Source organism: Benincasa hispida, chromosome 5, assembly GCF_009727055.1.
Source record: "Benincasa hispida cultivar B227 chromosome 5, ASM972705v1, whole genome shotgun sequence".
NCBI classification, from domain to species: domain Eukaryota; kingdom Viridiplantae; phylum Streptophyta; class Magnoliopsida; order Cucurbitales; family Cucurbitaceae; genus Benincasa; species Benincasa hispida.
Window position 1 is genome coordinate 51819243 of NC_052353.1, and position 22603 is coordinate 51841845.

At 34.0% G+C, this 22603-nt stretch overlaps 1 protein-coding gene across 7 annotated transcripts; it reads left to right on the top strand.

Annotated features, from left to right (window-relative positions):
- Nucleotides 1-4508: 4508 nt before the first annotated feature.
- LOC120077845 (phototropin-2-like) lies at nt 4509-15960 on the top strand. Of its 7 annotated transcripts, none has more exons than XM_039031915.1 (23): nt 4509-5543; nt 6023-6556; nt 6809-6991; nt 7282-7313; nt 7429-7657; nt 7797-7998; nt 8634-8704; nt 9777-9883; nt 10013-10065; nt 10168-10260; nt 10405-10464; nt 10716-10805; nt 10911-10987; nt 11394-11478; nt 12005-12085; nt 12317-12420; nt 13301-13350; nt 13754-13857; nt 13944-14063; nt 14163-14214; nt 14781-14893; nt 15334-15474; nt 15597-15960. In XM_039031915.1, exons 1-23 carry the CDS (start codon nt 5362-5364, stop codon nt 15708-15710), a joined length of 2877 nt encoding a protein of 958 aa, XP_038887843.1. In that variant the 5' UTR covers nt 4509-5361; the 3' UTR covers nt 15711-15960. The 7 variants fall into 7 exon arrangements, with proteins under 7 accessions (XP_038887843.1, XP_038887845.1, XP_038887846.1 ...); XM_039031917.1 differs by having other exon boundaries at nt 4509-5159; nt 7282-7355; XM_039031918.1 differs by having other exon boundaries at nt 4509-5159.
- Nucleotides 15961-22603: the final 6643 nt, after the last annotated feature.

Genomic DNA, 22603 nt, shown 5'->3' on the forward strand with positions numbered 1-22603 from the left:
CACATACATGTTTAAGTTACAACAATAACCATGGATCTTAGTTTATTGGTTTGTGGTTAATGCAACTAAATATCAAATATTTCATAGACAATGTGAATAAAATATCATATATTATAAATCACAAAGTGTTTGTTCATAAAGTGTTTACAAACTACAGGACTCTACGAGATTTAGGACATCAATAAGTCGTTGTTGCTTGTGAGGGCCATTACAAAATTGACGGATGGCTAACATCTTAAAATTTTCGTAAATGGGAACCCTCAAACGATGAACAAGATAGAAGCGAATGGTCAGGCAAAGAACGGAACCTGTAAAACAAAAACTTGTTAAGCTGAGTCGCAGATCTCGCCCTCTTTAAGACGTTTCGCGGCTTTGTCCTAGTATTACAAACTGGAACACACACCTTCAGACTGGATTACTTGGAAAACGAAAAAAATAGAAGATAAAAATAACAAATATATATTATTTTTTTATTACTAAAACCACACACTCGCCCCGTCATGTCCGATCGAATGGCGGCAGGGCACATGTGAGATTTTCATCGTATCCTTTGAAACCCAAACCCTGGGAGTATAAACAAGAGAATGCATTCCCCAAATTAACCAATGTGGGATTCTTAAAAGCCAACTTTCTTTTAAAACATAATTTTCACCAACAATAGTAAACAAACAGTTTTCAACTTCAACTTAATACTGAAGCTAATTCAAGAAGAAGCTAATCAACCTCGTCTAATTGTTCATCTACTGACAAAATAAGACCAACCTATACAGACCTATCTTTCTTAACGAGGGCGATCACTCTTGTAGAATCCAACCATTTAAGCATTTTAATCGATATAACTTTTTTAACCTAAATTGGTCAAAACTTTTACCTTCATCCAACTAAAAAAATAAAGTACAACAATTTTTTCATACTTTATATTAAAAAATAATGGGATGATCAAAATAGTTAAACAAACCTCTTCACGACTAATAGTTAACTCATGTCTAATGTTAGGATATAACAGGCATACTTGTATATGCCTATGTATCCTCTTGAAATTTTTATATAGTCTTCTCCTCCCCACCCGTGTCGTACAAATTTCTAAAATAATAAAATTCGGCCCATATCCAAATGTGAATATTTGATGGTAGAAAATTTGATAGTTTGAATTCAATCTTACTTTTTTGCATCACCCTATTATAACATGAGAACCTGCAATACATATTGATTGCTTACTTAGAGCTTTTATAAAACTCATTTCATTGTTCCACTAATCATTTTGTATCCGAACATATAGAAAGTATACAATAACATGTTTAGTTTATTAACTAGTAAATTTTAAAAATAATTTTTTTTAAATATTCGGGTTAAGATTGATATCTCATTTGTTATTGCTTCGTTTATTTGGTAGTGCATGCATAATGTATTTAAAGGTCAATTCTGCTCTGGCTGCACGTTTACTTAATTTTGGGTGTGTTTGGATCAACGACTGAATAGTTACTAGCTAAGAAGCACAGATACAAATACGAATACATGATATGGATACGATACGATACGGTTATACGTTAATTTCTAAAAAACTAAGATACGGATAAATTGAAGATACGTTATATATGTCTAATTAATTGTTATAATACTTATTTAAGTTTGATTAAAATATATTTAAGAAGAGAGTGAAAACTTGAAAAAAAATCCAGTAACATCGAGTGATTATTGTTGAGCGACTAGAGTAGACGGTAGGAAAGAAGTAGAAGACGAATATTGAAAATTGAAGTTGAGGATGAAGGGGGTTTTGTGAATCATGATTTAAATAGTGAGAAAGGAAGGAAGAACGAAGATTTAATTATGTTTCAGGTTTTTTCAAATTTTTTTAATGTTTTATTATTTTTAATTTATTTTGATTTGGATTGCTCAATTTAAGTGAACTTTTATGTATGGAAATGATTTCAAAATGGTTGAAATCATTTTTGTGATTTTCAAAATCATCGTAAAACATGTTTAATTATTTAAAACTAATTTTGATGATATGAAAATTGCATTTAAAAGTGTAAAATTAAAAACTAAATTAATTTTGAGTAATTAAAAGTGTGTTTTCGAGTGATTTTAAAAATGAAAAAAATGATTTTTTATGATTTTAAAATCAGTCCAAAATATGCACTAAAATAAAATGGGTTGTGGGTTGGGCTTTTTAAATGGTTGGACATAAATTTGGGAAAAAAATTGACCCATGTATCTCCTTCACGTATCTATACACGTATCTGAAAATTTAAAATAAAAATAAAAAAATCATATACTTCAAATCACACGTATCTATTTTTTATCTAGACGTATCCATATCTGATACTGATTTTCTGCACAATTAAAAATATCTGTGCTTCCTAGATTACTAGTTAGCGGAATGCATTTATCTGTGACAATTGCGAGCTATTTTGTTTCAATGCTATCTATAACAGCTCACAGAATGTGTTTACCTTAGAGTGCATAATGTATTCAAAGGTCAATTCTGTTATGGTTGTATGTTTACTTAATCTTGGTTGTGCCTGGATCAATGGCTGAGTAATTAGTAGAATGCATTCGCCTTAACAATTATGAGCAATTTTTTTTTTCAATGTTATCTACACGAGTATGCCCAACATGGCCCTGCATTCGAATATATGAAATTGAAAATCACAATTATTTAAAATTTTCTTATTTATCGAAGATCTCATACAAATGCACATATATAAATGAGAGTGACAAACCTTCGTGATATCACCCCTCTTTTCCTCCAATCTATTTATTCTAGCAATGTGTGTTTGTTAATATTAAAAAAAAAAATAAATAAAAATAAAAATTAAATGATAAATTTCATCATCGTGTTAATTTGTTTCTTAAGTTCTAGATAGATCAAGAATGTCAGTTTCAGGTCTATGATCAATCCAAACCTCTACGAAGAATTTTCAATTAACTTTAGAAGAAAATAGTAAACAAATCATTCTAATGTAAGAAAAGTTAATTATGTCAACTAATTGTTTAAGACTAACCTATACAGTCATCATATTATTCTCCAAAAAAAAAGTCAGTGATTATGTTAAATCTATCTTTTCCGACGCCGCCACTTTGGTGGAATCAAGCCACTTAAGTATTTTATTGTATAAAATCAATATATTTTCTCGAACCTAATCTCCTCAAAATTTTCGCGTTCATTCAACTACAAAAATACAACACAACAATTGTGTTTATACTTGTTGGAATGCTTTGAATCCTAATTAGAATTGGTTTAGAGATTTCAAGTAAGATGGAGATTTGTTGAAATGCTTTATTCTACACCTAATTAGAATCGATATTTTATATATTTAATTATTAAAATCTTTTCCTTCTCCACTTAGGGTTTATAGAAGTGGACTATATAAACTCTGTAACCTATAAGCATTGAGTTTAGAGAAATGCACGGTATAAACTCTCTAATCTATAGACATTATTTGATTATGTATTTTTTATAACATTCTCTCTAATAATATTGTTCTCCCTCTATCCCATGACATAACTAACACACTTTTAGTGTGTCGATCTTTTCTATTTTTTTTTTTTACGTTCTTTTGTATTTTTTAATTGTCGATTTCGTAATAATACTTTATATTACAAAATAATAGAATAATCAAAATATCTATACAAACCTCTTCACGATTAACAGTTGACTTCCATCTGATGATAAGATAACAGCATCCTTTTATATAATTGTGTATCCTCTTGAAACTTTTATATAGTCTATTTCTTCCCACACGTTGTCATATGAATTTTTAAAATAATAAAATCCGACTTGGCCCATATCCAACAACCAATATTTGATGGTTGTTTTCATACTTGAACTGTCCATGATATGTAAAATTCGGAATATATATATATATAATATATTACTACAACATTAACAAAAAGTTATATAGTTTGAATTCAATTTTACTTTGTTGTGTCAATCCATTTTAACATGAGAACCGATTCCAGTACATCGATTACTTACTTAGAGCTTTATAATTTCATCGTTTCACCAAATCATTTTGTATCCTAACAAATAGAAGGTCTACAATAACTTAGTTAGTTTATTAATTAGAAAATTCTACAAGAATTAACTATGATTTTTTGAAAAACCGACCGATATATAAATATGATTTTTTTTTAAAAAAATAAGTATAAAGATAAGTCCACTACCAACAACTCAAGTCGAAGTTGTAGCCTATTACCTTAGTATTGATCGATGTGTCTTTATTTATTTTTTTCATGCACTTTTTTTCATCTTAAAATCGAAATCGACCGACGAATGCACAACCTAATCTAAACCAATAATGCAGAGGAAAAAAAATCTGAAACTTTGTTGTCATACTCATTACCAAAAAAAAGTTAGAACGTTAAAAAATGAAAATTAAAAAAACTTGAAAACAAACAAAAGGGATATTTCTCCTTTTCCCCATGGACAAAAAAGAGAAAAGAGGATATTCAATTGAAAGCAATAGAAAAAGGGAAAATGTTTATTTTAAGTAAAATAAATAAATAAATAAAACAGAGAAAATAAGAAGTAAAATGCGAAAGGATAGAAGAAGTAGCGAGGCGGTGGCCGTCTAAAGCTCAGTCGCCGCCGCTGCCGTCGAAGTCTCCACCTCAGTCTCCGCCTCCGTTGGATGCGCCGCCGTCTGAAGCTCCGTGTTCGCCGTTCGCCACAACCCTCGTTCACTGAGGAGAATGGCGCGCGAGGGGGAAGAAGAATCGCTGCACATATTCACTGTTAGGGTTTTTCAAAATACTAAAGGGCAGTTTGGACTTTTCATATACTCATTTGTCCCAGACAAGACTCATCATTTTGAAAAAGCATCTAAAAAGTCTTACCCAAAAAAAAAAAAAAGAAGAAAAATCCTATTTTTCCCAATTTCCCAACGTTCGACCATTTTCTTTTCATGGATCAATGTTGTTTGGCCACTGAGAAGATAGCTCCAAAATTTCCCGGAAAATGAGAGAACTCCGAATTTGCACTTTCCCTTGTTTATCTTTATGTTAGACAGCGATAGGCCATCTGAAGCTTCATGGAGTCTGGAATTTGCCATTGCCATATCATAATTCTAGGGCCCTGTTTCACTTTCATGCGGTCTTCTTTGGAGCAGATATTTCTGTTCATCAATGAAAAAGATGAACCGGACAAATTTCATTCTGTGAGAAAATATCATACTGCTCTTTCAGCACCCTTTGATTTTTCTTTTTCAACAAAAATGTTTGTATTATCCATTTTTTTTTCATGTGGGTTTTATCGATAATGATGGAAAATTCATTGAAATCACTGAAAAATAGGTATCCCAACTTGGCAGCTAGCATTCATACATACCCAGAAAAGAAAAAACAGACTTTGGGAATGTGATGTATTTTCTTAAATTTTTAGGCTGCTTACTGTTCATATTAACTCTGAATCTTCTTCTTCTTCTGCTTCCAACTTTGTTAATTCGAGTGTGTATTGCTGGTGTATCGGGCAAAATGATGTTCAAAAATAAAAAAAGTTCACTGTTATGCAAAATATTCCCATTGGAACTTCTTCCTTGCAGGTCAGTTTCTGTTTGAGTTGATCCTGGTTTTATCATTTACATATTAAGAAGGCATTTACTTCTCATTCTTCCTCGATTGCAAATGGGTGTCGTAAGTTTTTGTGCTAGCTGCAGTTTCATGGTAGTAAGAGTTCAGTTTCTGCTATGTTCGTCATTTTCATTCTGATGGTTGTCTTAAAGTTTTGTGTTCTCGAGCTTGTCTGGACTGCTCATTGGAAGAAGTCCCAGATTAGTTCTATTCTAAGTCTGTTAAATTCTGTTATTATTTGTTATTAGGTCAATTGTTAGTTAAAGATAGTTGAGAGAGGCTGTATCTTCTGTTATATGGCAGAAGTGATGTTATAAATACTACTGCCCTTCTGTACATGTCAGTATTGAGTTGAATACAATGCGTATCCACCTTTCCTTTTCCCAATATCTTTCTGCTTTTCCTTTGAGTACGATTTCAGTTTCACACTTTGGCTTGTATAATTTGACAGTACGTTTCGTACATATTCAAGAGAGAGAGATCAGAAAATGGATGAGAAGAGAGAAACCAAAGAGCCATCAAGCTATAATCTCTCATCTTCTGCTCATCAAATCAGCCCTACAGAGAAGAGGACCCCAATCGAAGTCTTTCAAGTGCCTGGAAGTTCTGGAGTTGGCCATTCCAAGGGGGAGAGTGATCCCACTCATGAGCAGGATGAGGCAAAAACATCCCTCTCTTCCTTTCGTCCTGTTGCTAGCACGGAAGCATCCAGAAAGTGGATGGCATTTGAAAGTGAAAGCTTCGATATAACAAAGACATACACAAAGAACTTCAGTGGTAGCTTTAGGTCATATTCTACTAAACTGTTGGAAACAAACATGACAAAAAGGACTGCAGAGGAGAACAAGATTGACGGTTTATCATTGCTGCAACTGACGTATGTTATCTCAGATGCAACAAAACCAGATTACCCTATCATGTTTGCCAGCAATAGGTTCTTGATTATGACTGGATATACATTGGAGGAGGTCATTGGAAGGAACTGGTCAGAAATGAATCAAGTATTATTATGTGTGATAAATACTGCACTTTTGTTGGAATGTTAACTAATAATGGCATATTCCATCTCACAATAGATATCAAGTTTGTCATCAATAACTGTTGAACTTTGACCCTCTGTTCAGTTGAAACAAATGGATATGAACTTTTCCTGAATAGAAAGAGATAATTTCCTAAATTCTGAATATTAAAACTAAAAGTAGTTTTTTCCTCTTTTCATGTTGATATTGGTCTACAGTCGGTTTCTTCAAGGACCAGAGACGGATAAGAATGAAGTAGCCAAAATAAGAGATGCAATCAGAAAGGGAAGTAGCTACTGTGGCAAGCTCTTGAACTACAAGAAGAATGGTACTCCTTTCTGGAATCTTCTCACAGTTGGGCCTGTCAAAGACTCCCATGGAAACATCATCAAATTTATTGGGTCTGTCTTTCTACTTTTTCCTTTCACTTTCAGATCTTCAAATAGAATATTGCCTTCTTGTTATTGGAACAAAAATATTTGAATGATTTTGTGGTGAAAAGGTTTTCCAGTTAAATTATGATGTCATCCATTAAGGCATAATGCACACTGGCTTGGTTGTTTTAATCTGCACTGTTTCACCAACTACTTTTCTCAATAAATTTATCAAATTATTTTGCTGCTATTTTGGGTCCAATGTTATCTCTAAGCAAGTTGATGGCACTGACTGAAATTCCTGAGGTGTTTCTCAGAATGCAGGTTGAGATCCCAAAAAACACAGAAGGTATGAAGAAGTCATCATATTCAAATAAAACAGTACTTGATGGTAAGCTTATTTCCTTTAATTTGGAACAGAAGTGATTGCTGCTGCTTAACTTTTCTCATCTTTTATATTCTAGAAAAAGAGAAAACCATGAGGTCCACGTCCATTATAGAAGTCCAAGCTGAGAGGGAAATTAGGTCCATTGTAGAGGTCCAAGCTGTGAAAAGTCTAAGATCTCATATTCAGTCAAAAAGGCATGATGCTGATACAAAAAACGAAGAGCCAGAAACGACTGATGTTGACTATGCTCTGTACAAGGCTCTGGATGATGAGAATATCAGCACAGCTGATAACCAAAAGGCTTGGTTAGATCTCAAATATGGCTCATCCTTTTTAAATTCATATGAGTATTCAAGCATAGAATCAGGATTATTAGGTCTCAAGACTGACTGTGTTCCTTCTTGTTCATAAGCATCACATTTGAGGACCCTTGCTCTTATGCAGGTTCAAAGAAAGGACTCTAGGTTCTGCAGTAGAATGTGAAGAAGAGACAGTGGTTGAGACATCTGTTTTCAAGCCTAGGAATGGTGATCACGTTGCTAAAAGAGAAAGGGACACACGTCAAGGAATTGAGTTGGCTACTACATTGGAACGGATTGAGAAGATATTTTTTATCACAAACCCAAGACTTCCTGATAATCCTATTGTGAGTTAAAAATCTATTGGTTTTTCTATTGCCCCTGGGCTTCTGATGATATATTTGTGAAAATGAAAAAACATGTTTAGTTTAAGTAATTGCCGAAGAATAATGTAAAATAATTGGCAAAGAGTAGGAGACATTGAACTACTTATCAGTTTTATTTTTCTATGATTCCAGTATGTTCCTGTTACTTCACGAGAATACTGATGAGAGAGAATCTGAATGAACAGGGATTGTGAAGAAAAAAATGATATGGGAATAGAATTCTAAGACTGTGTTTACTAAAATTATTTTGAAACTGAAATTAGAATGATTAAAATTGTCATTGATGTTGTTACTAATGTTCAAATTAGAAATCAAATTTAGATTTAGGTGGGCCCCACACAAAAGTAGTGCAAATAAATTAATAATGGTGTAGACTTATAAAATAAGGAATGAAAAATGAGATTGGTGGCATTTTGTAAACAAGTGACATTCCTCATGGAGAATGATTCTCAATTTTCTATGAGTCATTCTATTATTTCATTCTCAGGAATGGGAAAGATCCCTTTCTGTTTCTCCCAAGTAAATATACCTAATATTATATGAACCTTATTTTGGTTTAAATCTAAAAACTGGTTTTATTTGACATTTTTGTGCAGATATTTGCATCTCGTAGGTTTCTTGATTCCACAGAATACACGAGTGAAGAAGTTCTAGGGAGAAACTTATGGTATCATTTTGCTATATTCTTTCTTCTGTTTAACACTTGAAGTTGTTATATCTTTTCCAACATCCTTAATGTTATTCTCTCATGTTGTCCCTCTGTTCGAAGCTTGAATTTATCTCTTTAGACTATATATGTGGTGTAAAGTGCTTAAGATGTAGGCCTATGTCGCAAAGAGTTTTGATATAAGAAGATTTCTCTTATGCAATCCATCAGAGCTGCATGTGGTTAGTAAACTTTAGCTAAAAATTTGCTTCACGCAGCATATGAGGGATCTTCAACAAAACCTAGTTTTTCTGGCAAATGGATAAGGCTCTCATTCTAACATGGGAACATTGATGGCAGCACTATCTCCTTGTAGCTTTGCCTACTATCCTTCAATGGTATTATAGGATAGATACCATTAGAAAAAGCCGCCTCTTTCACCACTCCATCAGTGACATGGATTCATCTTAGTACTAGAAGTTATAGCTTCCTCCCTCTATGGTTCATGAATAGTATATGAATTTCTCTAAATATGCAGAGATTAGACTTGTAGATTCTTCACTCAAACCAACCAATCATTTTTTCACTTCCTCTTAAATTTAGTATGATCTAGTCTTCATTCTAATGCTTTGATACGACCATCTATCAAGCTCAATGAGTGGTTCATGGAGCAACATCCACACTCACATGATCCATCACTGCTCTCTCCAAAAGGTTGGCTGCATGGTGCACATCCTATATTTTTCTATTTTTAAGATCCCATGGTTATTTGGTATAAGATCTGGGAGATTCCCGTACAATTTTTTATGTATGAATTCATGCTACATTTCCAAGATAATGTTACGGTCAATTAACAGGTTTGGCTAGAAAGTGTTATTGTCTCAATCATTCACGTGGATAGTAATTGTTCTAGTGTTACAATAAGATTTCATTGCTCCCTTGCTTCTAGTAAATAATTGATGTAAAAAATTCATCCTACTATTTCAGAATCAATCAATTTCTTGTTTTCAACATTAGTGTTAAACTTCTACGAGAAAAGCGAATAGATTGATAATAAGTACTTACAGCCACTTTAATCTGTTTCATTGCACAGGTTTCTTCAGGGACCTGAAACAGATCCAACAACTGTCTCAAAGATAAACAATGCAATTGAAGAGCAGAGAGAAATCACTCTCCAGATAATCAACTATACAAAGAGTGGTAAGTAAAATGTCTTGTTTTTCATCTTAAGTTGACAACTAGTAATTCTGTGTCTAAGAACTTGAAAGAACCTCAATATATTGTACTTTTCTGTTTTGTTGATGCCAATGTTGGTCTCACGACTTGTAGGAAAAAAGTTCTTGAATTTATTCCACTTGCAACCCATGTGTGATCAAAAGAAGGTATGATGCGAATATTCTTCTAATAATCAGTTAGACTTTGTACGCTCTATCCATTTCAAGTTTGATACAGAAGGACCTTCTCTTTACTCCCTATATTAACAGGGCGAGCTTCAATATTTCATTGGTGTGCAACTTCATCAAAAACCTTCGAGAGACCGGCTTTTAGATCGGACGGAGCATGAAAGTGCTAAGCTGGTAACTATTATTCATTATTTTCCCCAATTTATTTGTTTTATGTTTTTTGGACTCCCAGAGCATTTTTGGTCATCTTTCCATTCTGACCTTGGATCTTAACTCTTCTGTTATTGTGATGCTTCATCAATTATATATCCTTTTTAGGCCAAAGCTGTAGCCGAAAATGTTGACAAGGCTGTCCGTGAACTTCCTGATGCCAACTTGGTAGGGTCTTATTCAGTTATTTTTCCTTCTTATTGGAATTGTTAATGTCTTTTTGGTCACAGTTTTGATTGACTTCCTTTTTTTCTTTTGACTGTATTGGTTTTATTTTCGTGCTTGGAAGTATACACTGTTCTATGACTTCTTCAACTTATGGAAAGATGGAGTAGAACATTTAGATATGAAAATGTTTCCTTTAGTAGTTCGGTTCTTTGGCAACAGCTTATGTAAATTTCTATTATGAATAATATCAGAAACCAAAGAACTTCTGGGAAATCTACTGTCAGCCAGTCTTGCCAAGGCCTCACAAGAAGTGCACTCTTTCCTGGATAGCCATACAAAAGGTACATTTAATTGCACACTGCGGCAGTTGTCATGGTACAATGGACAAGATGAGATGAGTTAATTATTACTCAGTTATTTCCTTCAATATTTTCATTGTTTCATAGGTTACCAGTCAGGGTGAAAAGATTGGACTCCATCATTTCAGGCCAATAAAACCTCTGGGTTTTGGAGACATTGGCAGGTAAATTCATCATTCCATTATCCAAAATTTTACATCCATCGTTAGGCTGCCCTTCTGTGAAATAGTTCTCATCATGGTCTGCACTTGATGTATCCATTAGATGCATCAGGAGTAACTAACCTAGATTTAGAGTTATTAGTACATAATTTTGTTTCAATCCAAATAACTAATACAAGAAGTGCTAAAACTACTAATTCATAAGAAGTTAAGCTATTGGGTTCTAGTAAATTTAGTTATTTGGATATTATTTTGATTAAAGAGTCTCAGCACGTGCACATTTAGTATGTTAATGAAAAGAGGTTCGATCAGTGGGTTGATGTTTAGAAACATTTTTTCTGAAGTTAAATTTAAAGCTCCTAAACTTATCACTTCTTGTTGATCCAATCAAAAGTAACGGTTGTTGCAGTGTTCATTTGGTAGAACTAAAAGGAACAGGTGAACTCTTTGCTATGAAGGCTATAGAAAAGTCGGCAATATTAAATCGAAACAAGGTAAAAGTAATCTACAGCCTGATTCTAAATTTTCATATTCCCCACATGTTATACTTTCATTTCTCTGATCCCAGTTGAGCAAGACAATTGGCCTTTTTGTAATCTACTCTTTCTATAAATCTCTTGTACTTTGAGCATTAGTCTCATTCTATTTTATTAATGAAGAGGTTCGTTTACATTTCAAAAAAAGAGAATTGCACACTATAGTTTATTTTTCTGGGAAATTGGAAACAATAGCTCGCAGTTCAGAGCAGAATTTAATAGTACTTTTGCATGTTTTCTCTAAAACAAGGAAAAGCACAAGTGTTAGATTCCTTTTGGGACATTATTTGTAATTATTTGTTCAATTTTTCGTGACATATCAATGCAAAAGTTGATTGGAGGGAGAAAACATACAATCATTTGAAGTAGAAAGAGTTATGATTTCAAATACAGGGAAAAAAAGTAGTGATTGTGCACAAGATTCAGTTATTTTGTGTTCTGTACTTGAGGACACAAAATATGCATTTTCTTGTTTGTTGAGCAGGTTCATCGAGCATGCATGGAAAGGGAAATCATATCACTTTTGGATCATCCTTTCATGCCAACACTATACTCTTCATTTCAGGTATCAAAACATAGTAAACTTTTAAGTTTGAGCAATTTGGTCGTCAAGAGCTCCGTAAATCCTTTTAGTGATTGTAGTCCCCCATATCTGCTTTAGTGAATAATGCTTCTCCTAAAATCTCTTTCTACGTTTTAATCTTTAGTCCACATTACATGCTTAGTTGACTAGAGTACTAGACCGGTTTCAATTACTGTTTATTATATGGGTAACATTGTCTCCTTGGCTTGTCAGTCGCGTACACACATTTTTCTTATTATGGACTTCTGCCCCGGTGGAGAGTTGTTTACCTTTCTTGACAAGCAGCCAATGAAAATGTTTAAAGAGGAAGCTGCTAGGTAACTTAAGCAATACTTCCTATATTCTGCACTCATCAACTTATGGTGACATTGGGGATGCGATAAGAGCAAAAAAAATGATCTGTTCTTTCCTTTCTGGTGTGCTTGAGAGTGCTTTTTCCTGATCATATAGAAGTACTTTCTTCCTATGGAAAAATATCTGCGAGCTAGAGAGCATGAACAATGGTGGATTAATTATCTAGAACTGAAACACTATCAAATTCACATTTCCATGTTTGGTTTGCATGTTAAAGTTACATTCTAAAATACTTGAAATTGCTTCTGGAAGGAGCACCTAATCAATGTTTTTTTTTGCCTAACACTCTAGAAAATACTATTCTCAAAAACACTCCCAAGTACGTACACCCTGGGCATGAAATATGTTATGCTCCCTACACTTTTTCTTAATCCCATGATGCAGGATTAGACTCTAATCAACCACTTAGTAAAGTTATAATTAATATTGAATATATTGTCTTAGTTCTCATTAAAAAAATTAATACCTTCAAACTCTTTGCTTCTCATTAAAAAATTTAAAAAGAAAAAAAAAAAAAAAGAAGCTAATACCTTCAGACTCTTTGCTTTCATTTGGTGCTTTCTTTCTAAATCTTTTTGTAAAAATCACAAACTAGTGCATATTTTTGTTAACTGGAGTCTTTTTTTTAACCCTTTGGCCATTGTGGGATAGCTTGTTTCTCCTTTTATACCCATCTTAGATTCATTCGTTGCTTATTAAAAGAAAAGAAAAAAAAAAAAATATCCATGTCTTCAAGTTAGTTTAATCTTTATATTTGATCTTCTTAAATTTCCCTTTTTGTATAATAACGCCTACATTCTGCAGCCTTTTAGCATTTAAATGATAAACATAAATATATTTCAGGTTCTATGCTGCAGAAGTTGTCATTGCTTTGGAGTACCTTCACTGTTTAGGTAATTTAGTTGTTGATAGTTATTGATAGTTATTGATACCTTGGTTGCTGCTTCTCTGATTTTTTTAAGTATTGTAAAATTCTTACAAGTATCCTGCTGGAGTACTAGAATCATGGTTAAATTATAAATTTAGTCTCTAAACCTTGAGATTTGTGTCTATTGGTCTTTTAAAAATTACAAATTTAGTCCTTTTTGTTTGAAACGGAAACAAAGCTTTTCATTGAATTAATGAAAATGATGTACGCACAATATAAATAGGATTAGGAGGCATACCCGGACATCTCAACTAGGTTGACACCCCATAGCACCCTCATCATATCCAAAATGCTCATTGTTTCAAGCTTTGGTCACGTTATGCACAACATATTATCATATTTGTGATTATTTTTTCAACACCATGCAGGTATTATTTACAGAGACCTAAAACCCGAAAACATTCTACTCCAGAAAGACGGTCATATCATCCTCACTGATTTCGATTTATCGTTTAAGACATCTAACATACAAGTAAAATATGTTTACTAGTTGAGAGATGTTTGTATTCCTTCCTTTTTTGTTACGACATTTGACAGAGCTTTATGCCTTTCTTGCAGACAATAGAATCTTCACCCCCGAGAAAGAGAACATGTAGGCATAAATCACTGCCGACATTCGTCATCGAACCTATGGTAGAACTGAATTCATTCATTGGAACTGAAGAGTATATTGCCCCAGTATGATCCATCTCAATCTTCAGTCAACTTTAGCCACTCCATGTTAATAATTCCATCTGTTAGTTTTTCCTCTAAGTTCATATCATTTGTTTATGGTAGGAAATCATCAAGGGAGCAGGCCATAGTAGTTCTATTGACTGGTGGACTCTAGGTACGAATGCATGTCTTTTATTCTTATTCTTTTACGCAAGCTGTAGATGTTTATATAGATAAGTATTAAACCCACAATTAGGAGGTGTTTGACCCAAGGAGTTAGAGTTGGGAGAAGTGAAGTTGTGAACTCCACCTCTTGTTTGGTCCAAGGAGTTCCTAGGTCCCTCGACTAAAAATACATCAATTTTATGTTTTATGGATTCCTTACGCTGTGGACCTCACGACGTTACAACTCCTCAGACTTCACTATTGTTTCCTACCCCAAACACCCCCTCATTTTATAGTAAATTAGGTGTCAATATTCAAGTTATTGTTAAATGGTTAAGGGAAACTTCGCAGCGAAGGCAAATTAAACATTTGAAAGTTGGGGACTGACATAGAACACAAAAATAAGCATGAAAAATTCAAAACTAAAGTAAAAAATGACTTACAAACTATTTGAATTGGTTATTGGTTAATGGGATAACATTTTCATTTAATGATCGATTTTCCAACAATTGGAAGCATCACCAACATCCTTGAGGCTTTTTATTTTCCTTTGATCATTTGATGCATGAAATTCAGGTATCTTATTGTATGAAATGCTCTATGGTCGCACTCCCTTCAAAGGCAAAAACAGGAAGAAAACTTTTGCCAATATTTTGTTCAAGGACTTAACCTTCCCCCTAAGTATTCGGGTAAGTAGCTATCCTTTTACCCTTATTATCTAATAGATCGTTTTCATTCACTTTTTTTTGTAATAATAATTATTATTATTGGATAAGATGAAATATCCAAAGGTATCGAAAGAGTTCCGATTAAAGCGGATATAGAAGATGTTTCCAGTTAGTAATAAGGTAAGAGAAACTATGGCTTTTAATGGCCGGAAAAAATTACAACGAATGCGTTGAAAATAGCGGAATCAAGAACTTCTTTGGGAGATTTGACTTTTTCTTGGAAGATTCTAGCATCTCTTCCATCCCATATCTTCCACAAAACAGCAATATTGTTGTTAGCCCAAATGAGAAATTTAACGCATCCACATGGTGCTCTCTTTCCAAGCTATTTTCAAGCTTTTCAATGCAAGACATCTGTTTAAATTGGAGAGGTTTTATCTTGTTCATGCTTAATATTGCAGGCAAGTCTTGCAGCAAAACAGCTGATTGATGCACTACTACAGAGAGACCCTGCACGTCGTCTAGGTTCAAGTAACGGTGCCGATGAAATCAAACGACATCCATTTTTTCGTCAAATAAATTGGCCTAAGATTCGAACCATGGTAATACTATGCCTTTTGAACATCCAAATCAAGTCTGAAATTTCAGCAGAGAAGCTTAAGCAACAAATCCCCTAAAACAAATCTTTAAACATAAAACGACATTTGTTTCTCTTTGGATGCAGACACCACCACAGCCAGAAGTAGCCCTTCAAATAATTCAGAGTGATCCAAAAGCTAATGATTTGAAGTGGGAAGATGGAGTGCTCAGTCATTCAATGGGTGCTGATATTTTCTGAAGGATCTCTATCTCAGCAGAAAAATTGCATTTTAAAAAGCATGGGTGTGAAGAAAAGAGAGGATCATTGACCTCCTAGAGTAAGGAGACATTTAGCTTTGTTTATATATGTGTGATAGAATACCATTCAGAAGCATTCAGCCTATAAATAGATGTGTATAAATGCTTTTGAGTAGAATATTAAACAATAAATCCATTTTTATCATGATTAAGAAGTCTCAAAGAAATCCCAAGTGGTGCCTTTATGGTAAGTTGAGATGTTTGGAGATACTCTCCTTCGAGGGCTAGGTCTTGATAATCATTTGTTAACTATATCATTTTAGTTCTTTGTTTTTAAAATTTATGCTTTGTTTCTTTCCATTCTCTTGCTAGAATTTTCATGTCTTGAAGAAACAATTGAATTTCTAGTCAAATTCTAAAAACAAGTTATTAAAAGCAACTTTTTTAGTGGCTTAGTTTTTTAAAACATTGGTAGAAAGATTAGAAAGATTTGTATGAGTATTTGGCTTATTGACTTCATAAGTCGGTGTTAAATAACTCAACTCTATCAACTTCAACTGTGTTCACTATTATTGAAGTTTGCACATTTATCGAGGAATACCAACTAAACAACTATGCATCTCAAACATAGGCTTTCTAACATCATCATATTAATTTCATACTTCAAAACTTAACTCAATGCCCCAAACATCTCTTTGTAATGAAAGTTGTGCTTATAAGATTAATATTAAAAAAAAAGCGTAAATTAGGGGAATTCAAATAACCGAACAACTCATACTACCCAACCCAAAATGTAAGGGTTGGGTTGGATCGTGGGTTGACTAAAAAGAAATTTGAGTTGACCCAACTCAACCCGAATTTTATATATATGAATAAAAATATAACATATATATAATAAAATAAATATATATATATATATATATATATTATATATTATATATATATATATATATTATCTTTGTTTAAAGTTTGATTACTTTGTGTTGATTATTTGTGTAATTTTAATATATTTTTCTTTTAAAATTGTTATCATATTTGCCTTTGTCTAAAGTTTGACATAAATATATAAATATTTGGTATTTAGCATTTGAATTGTATGAAATTTTAGTTATTAGTCATTTGTTGTATATAAATTTACATATTTTTAATTAAAAGAAAAAAAAAGTTATGACTCGAAAACTCAATCCATGGGTTGGATTGGATTGGAGATTTTACTTGGGCTTTTGAGTTGTCAACCCAACCAACCCGAATTTTCGAGTTGGTTCAAAAAACACCCTCAACTCAACCTATGTACACCCCTAGTGCAAATATCAATTTACACACCTGAACTTTGGGGGTTGTATCTGTTGGAATATAAAGAACACATGCATAGCGGAAGCAAGGATCGATAACGTTCTAATTACATAAAAACAAGAATAAGCATGCATAAGGGTTAGAAATTACAACTTTTATAGAGTCCACTGATCCTATAATGAATAATTGGTTTGTGATCTGATCACTAAACCGAGTCCCTCTCGGGCCAATAAGGGTGGACCCTTTGTTCAAGACCCGGAGTCAGCACTTAAGGGATTAACCTCTCTACTATCCTAGAAGCGAGTAGGGCGATATCCGTCTTGCACCCGGTATGTCCCCAGCTATCTACCTAGTCTTATCCCTAAAATGGGAGGCTTATTGAGCCGGCACTGTTGAGCCAACCCTCACCCATACAAATCTAAGGATAATCTTGAATAAACAGGAGTTCATAATTAGCTCAGGATTAAGGTCAAGTTACCTAGGTCATCGCCTCAAAATAGCCAGTCTTAAACAGTAAACTGCGTTATAAAGTAAAAGTGACTTAATTCTTGGTCCGATCTTATGCAAACTCATTACATAGGATGCCCCCGCTCCTCATGTCAATACATGAACGAATTAGGATCACTTCGTTTGTAGCACTTTACAACAAATTGTAACAGTTGCAAAGTGAGCCGCATCCGATAGTGTTACCAGAATAAGGTACCTAGCCTTATTCGTATACTATAGACCATTTTGGCTATTTACTGAACTTGATCCACTCTTATGTCTCCACATAAAGTTCATGTATTCATGTAATAGCCATGAGTGTTTAGTTTATTAGATTTAGACTTTACAAGTGCAATTCACATATTTAATAGCAGTTTTATTGAATAAACGTCAATAACATCTTTATTGATAATAAAATATGTTTAACATGACAAACAGAGAGTTTTAGGACATACAACCCAATAGTATCAATTTAAACCCTAAACTAATAATTGTATCGATTTAAACCCTAAACTTTCATAATTGTATCAATTTAAATCCCAAACTAATAATTATATCAATTTAAACCTTGAACTTTCATAAATGTAATAGTTAGAACCTGAAGTTTCATAAATTTATCAATTTTAACCCTTTATTATGTTTTATTAGGATACACTTAAATTGATATAACCCTAAAGTTTAGAGGTATAAAATGATACTTACCCAAAAATTTAAATGGTTATCAAATGAATTTTTAAATTTGACATGGATTGTAAAAACATGATTGAAAGTAGAGAAAATAGTTTTTTTTGTACGGATGGCCTCATTTGGGAGACCCAAATGAAAAATGGTCAACTGTAGAGAAAGTAATGGAAAGTAGTCTCTGCTTACATCATAAGCATGTGATTTTACCAATTCGCCCCTAAGATGCACCCTGTGCACCTGCCAATACGAAGTTACTCGATCCTCGATGACTTGTCACTTGTTCTCGATGGCTCGTCACTCATTCTCTGATGCACGGTCATTCGATATCCAGGTACATGGTCACTCGATACGGCTGCAATCGACACGTGTATACTCGATCATATACACATCATACTCGATACCATATTAATTTAAACTCGATTCTTTTGAATTCTTCATGTCATCGGAACCAACATTATAGTTAATGTTCATGTACGAACATACATAAATTAGGGAATTTTCTGACAATGTACACGATTCTTTCAAATCAATTTCTTGAAACATGAAGTAATTTTTTTTATTAACCAAGGAAAAATAGAACTGAACACAAAAGAGAAAATCGAGTTCACTTTCCTTTAAAAAAACTCACTTCACAAAACCTGTTTTTCTTGACGGAAATCAAGTTATAAAGGCATTGAGATCATTTCACTATATTGTTTCACACCTTGTGTAAGTAAATGTGCGTTTTCTTGCTTAGTTTTTTTTTTTACTTTTTCGATGATGTGCGAGACACACGAACGTAACAAAGAGAACGAGTGAGTGTGAGTTTGTGTGTGTGCACTGATACATGCAAGTAACTCCCGGTGGAGCGAGGATGAGAGAAGAAAGCTATGAAACAGTAAGCATTGAGCTGAGAATATCGAGTATCGAGTGACAAGCATAGAGCATCAAGTATCGTGTAGCTAGTATAGCGAGTATTTAACAATTACCTATTTTTCTAACTGTTCACTTTCTGTATTGTTTTTCTTGAATGATTGAGAAGTATATATTCTTACGTTATGGTGGTACATGAGACGACACAAAAGAACGCTATACTGGAGACCGTTTGAAGGCTTTGCTAGTTCCAAGCACATTGACGTATAATGAGCTGGTAAATCTAGTATATAAGATCATGCAAGTTAGTTCTATAGAGTTCAAGATTATAATGAGGGTGACATATAAAATGGATATTGATTCTCCTCTAGTATGCTTAATGAACGATGTTGATGTTAAATTTCTCCTCTCAAAGTACGACCATACTAGACCGCATGTTTTTGTAAGTATTGAGAAAAAACATCATCACGGGGCAACATTTTATTACCTAGATAAATCAGACCGACCCATGTGTGGAGGTGATATCAATGAGTGTGATGTTTGTCCATCGGGTGTCTCACTGGAAAACGACAACATCGATGTTAATATAGCGAATATATTGCATCTGAATGTGACAATAGAAGATGTTGGAACATGTGTAAATGAGAATGTGATGATAGAAGAGGAAGAGGTTAGGAATGGGATACAGACAACCTCGGTTGTTTTAGGGAGTAATCCTTCTATTGTGAATGAAGAACAACTAACCCAAGTTTTTTTGGGGGGTGATCCTTTTGTTATGAATGAAGAACAAATAACTTCGATTCTGTCAGATGATTTTGGCTCTTTTGTTGGGAGTGTGTCTTGCCAAAATTCGAACAATGTACCATTTAGTAGTAATGCTAGAACGGGGGACTTGATCATGCAACCACAGTCGTCCACAGGGTTAGTGGATACAGTTGAAGTAGGTCAAATTTTCTACAGCAAGAATGTTGTGAAGATGAGGTTAACAATTTTGGCCATTAAGAACAACTTTGAGCTTCAAGTTAAAAAATCAAACAAAAATTTTTATAGTATTCGGTGTTTACACCAGACTTGTAAGTGGGTCGTTCGAGTAGTTAAAATGGATGGATGTGATATTTTCAATATCACAAAATGCACGCCCAATCACACATGCTCGATTGAAGTATTGAATCATGACCACACGCAAGCCAGTGCATTCATTATTGGTCACTTAATTAAGGACAAGTTCGGCGTTGCTTGGGAGGACAAACTACACCATATTATTGAGGATATGCGGCATCAGTATGGTGTCCATATTAGTTATGATAAGACATGGCGTGCGAGAGACTGATTTTGCTCTTGCAAGGGGGATGCCAGAGGAATCATATGTCATCTTGCATGCATATGATAAGACTTTGAAGATAGAAAATCCTGGAACTGTGTTTGAGATCGAGCTTGAAGAATTAAAATATTTCAAATACAAGTTCATCGCAGTAGCTGCAAGTTTAAGAGGTTTTAAGAGTTGTTGATCTGTGATCATTGTAGATAACACTCATCTAAAGGGTAAGTATAAGGGAACAATGATAGTTGGTGTTGCAATGGATGGTAATAACCAACTGTACCCATTAATATATGCAATGTTTGATAGTGAGAATGACCAAACCCTGAAGTGGTTCATGACAAACCTTAAAATAGCAATTGGAGATTGCCCTAATCTCATATTCGTCTTAGACCATTGTCAGAGTATAGCTAATGTTGTTGATATCGTATTCCCCAATTCTTACCATGGACTTTGTACCTTCTATTTAGAAAGGAATATGGAGAAATACTTTAAATACGAGCTGTTAGAAAATTGTTTCATGGTGCTTGTAGAGCATATCGAGAATCAGAGTTCAAGCGTCATTGAGTCTAAATAGTGAACTACAACATGGTTCCTTTGCTAGATATTTAGAGGATGCTGATATTCAGTGATGGGCACGATGTTACTAGTCCGAGAACCGATATGGTAACATGACTAGCAATAGTGTCAATGCTTCAATGCTATTACTGAAGAAGCAAGAGTGTTGCCAATAACTTCGTTGCTAGAATACATAAAAGGTCTACTTCAAGGTTGGTTTCATGAGTGACGGACAATGTGGCCTAATAGTACATCGACATACTCAATGTATACAGAGGAAATAATGGGTTTAGAGTGTGACAAAGCTAGGCAATACCGAGTAAATCCAATTGATTGTTATAGATTTCATGTCAAGGACGGTGGATTAGATGATATAATTAGCCTTAACACTTAAGAATGTAGTTGCATACAATTTTAATGTTTGGAGATTCCATGTTTGCACGTTATTGCTGCTACAACTAGAGAGCGCAATATCAATCCGTTTACTCTATGTAGCAGATTATATAGTGTTGATTCTCTAGTAGTAGCATACGTGGAATCAATAAACCCGTTTGGTCATGTATCTAAATAGAAAAAGCTACTAGGGTATACTGAGGTAAAAATACTCCTACTGAAAAGAGTGGTACAAGTTGGTAGATGAAGGGCAAACAAAATACCGTCTGCTAAAGAACATGTCACATGTGGACGGTGTGGCCAACTGAGACATAATAGAAGAAAGTGCAACAAACCACTTGATACGTCCAAATTCAACAAAGGGGCAATGATGACTTAGGGGACCCAGACCCAGACTCAAGGGACCGAGACTCTGATAAATACTTGATAATTTATTACTATATATTATAGGCTGTTCATTTTGTAATGTAAAGACATTATGATACATACTCGATACACGATACCCATTACTCTCTACTTGATACGTGTTACACGTCGATATATGATTACTCGACAATACTCGATAAACATTAACTCAAATTACAATACTTGGTACACGATTACTTGACAATACTCGATGCATGTTACTATATACTCAATGCATATTACTCGATACTCGATACAATTTGGATTCAGTGTTATTTACAAATAATGTCAAAATTTACATAGATTTACAAATAATGTCAAAATTTACATTGAAAGCCCTAATAAAAAATTTGATATGCCCACAACTCGGTACCATACTACAACCTAAAATCATGCATTTTATCCTGTTGTAAGCTCTCCACACTCAACCCGGTCACCAAATACTCAAAGTACTTGAGATAGAATATCCCCCAGTCCAGTGTATTCCCTGTAGGGCGCTTGTATCAACACAACTCAACTTCAAAGAACTAGGTGCAAGGTCGGGCTTTGCATCATACACACCGTAGAATTGTGCCAGTGAACGGAGAGTGAAGCATAGGGGCACTAGGAATGTTACCAGATCCCCTGGTGTGATGTACTTCAGGATTAAGTCATACAAAAGCGCCCAAGGTTCATGTCTACCACTAACATAATCCAATGTTGCTTGTAGTTGACTGAGCTATAAATGTAATCAACATCTGCCCATCTAGACTGATGTTCAAGTACCAATCCAAGCACATAATCGACATATGTGTGCTCTTTCTCCCATACTTTAAAACTTCTTCCCTCGTTTTCCCACGTATGGCGTGGAATAAGCTATCTAGACCTTGGAGATTCAAGTGACTCTGCAAAATAGATAACAATAG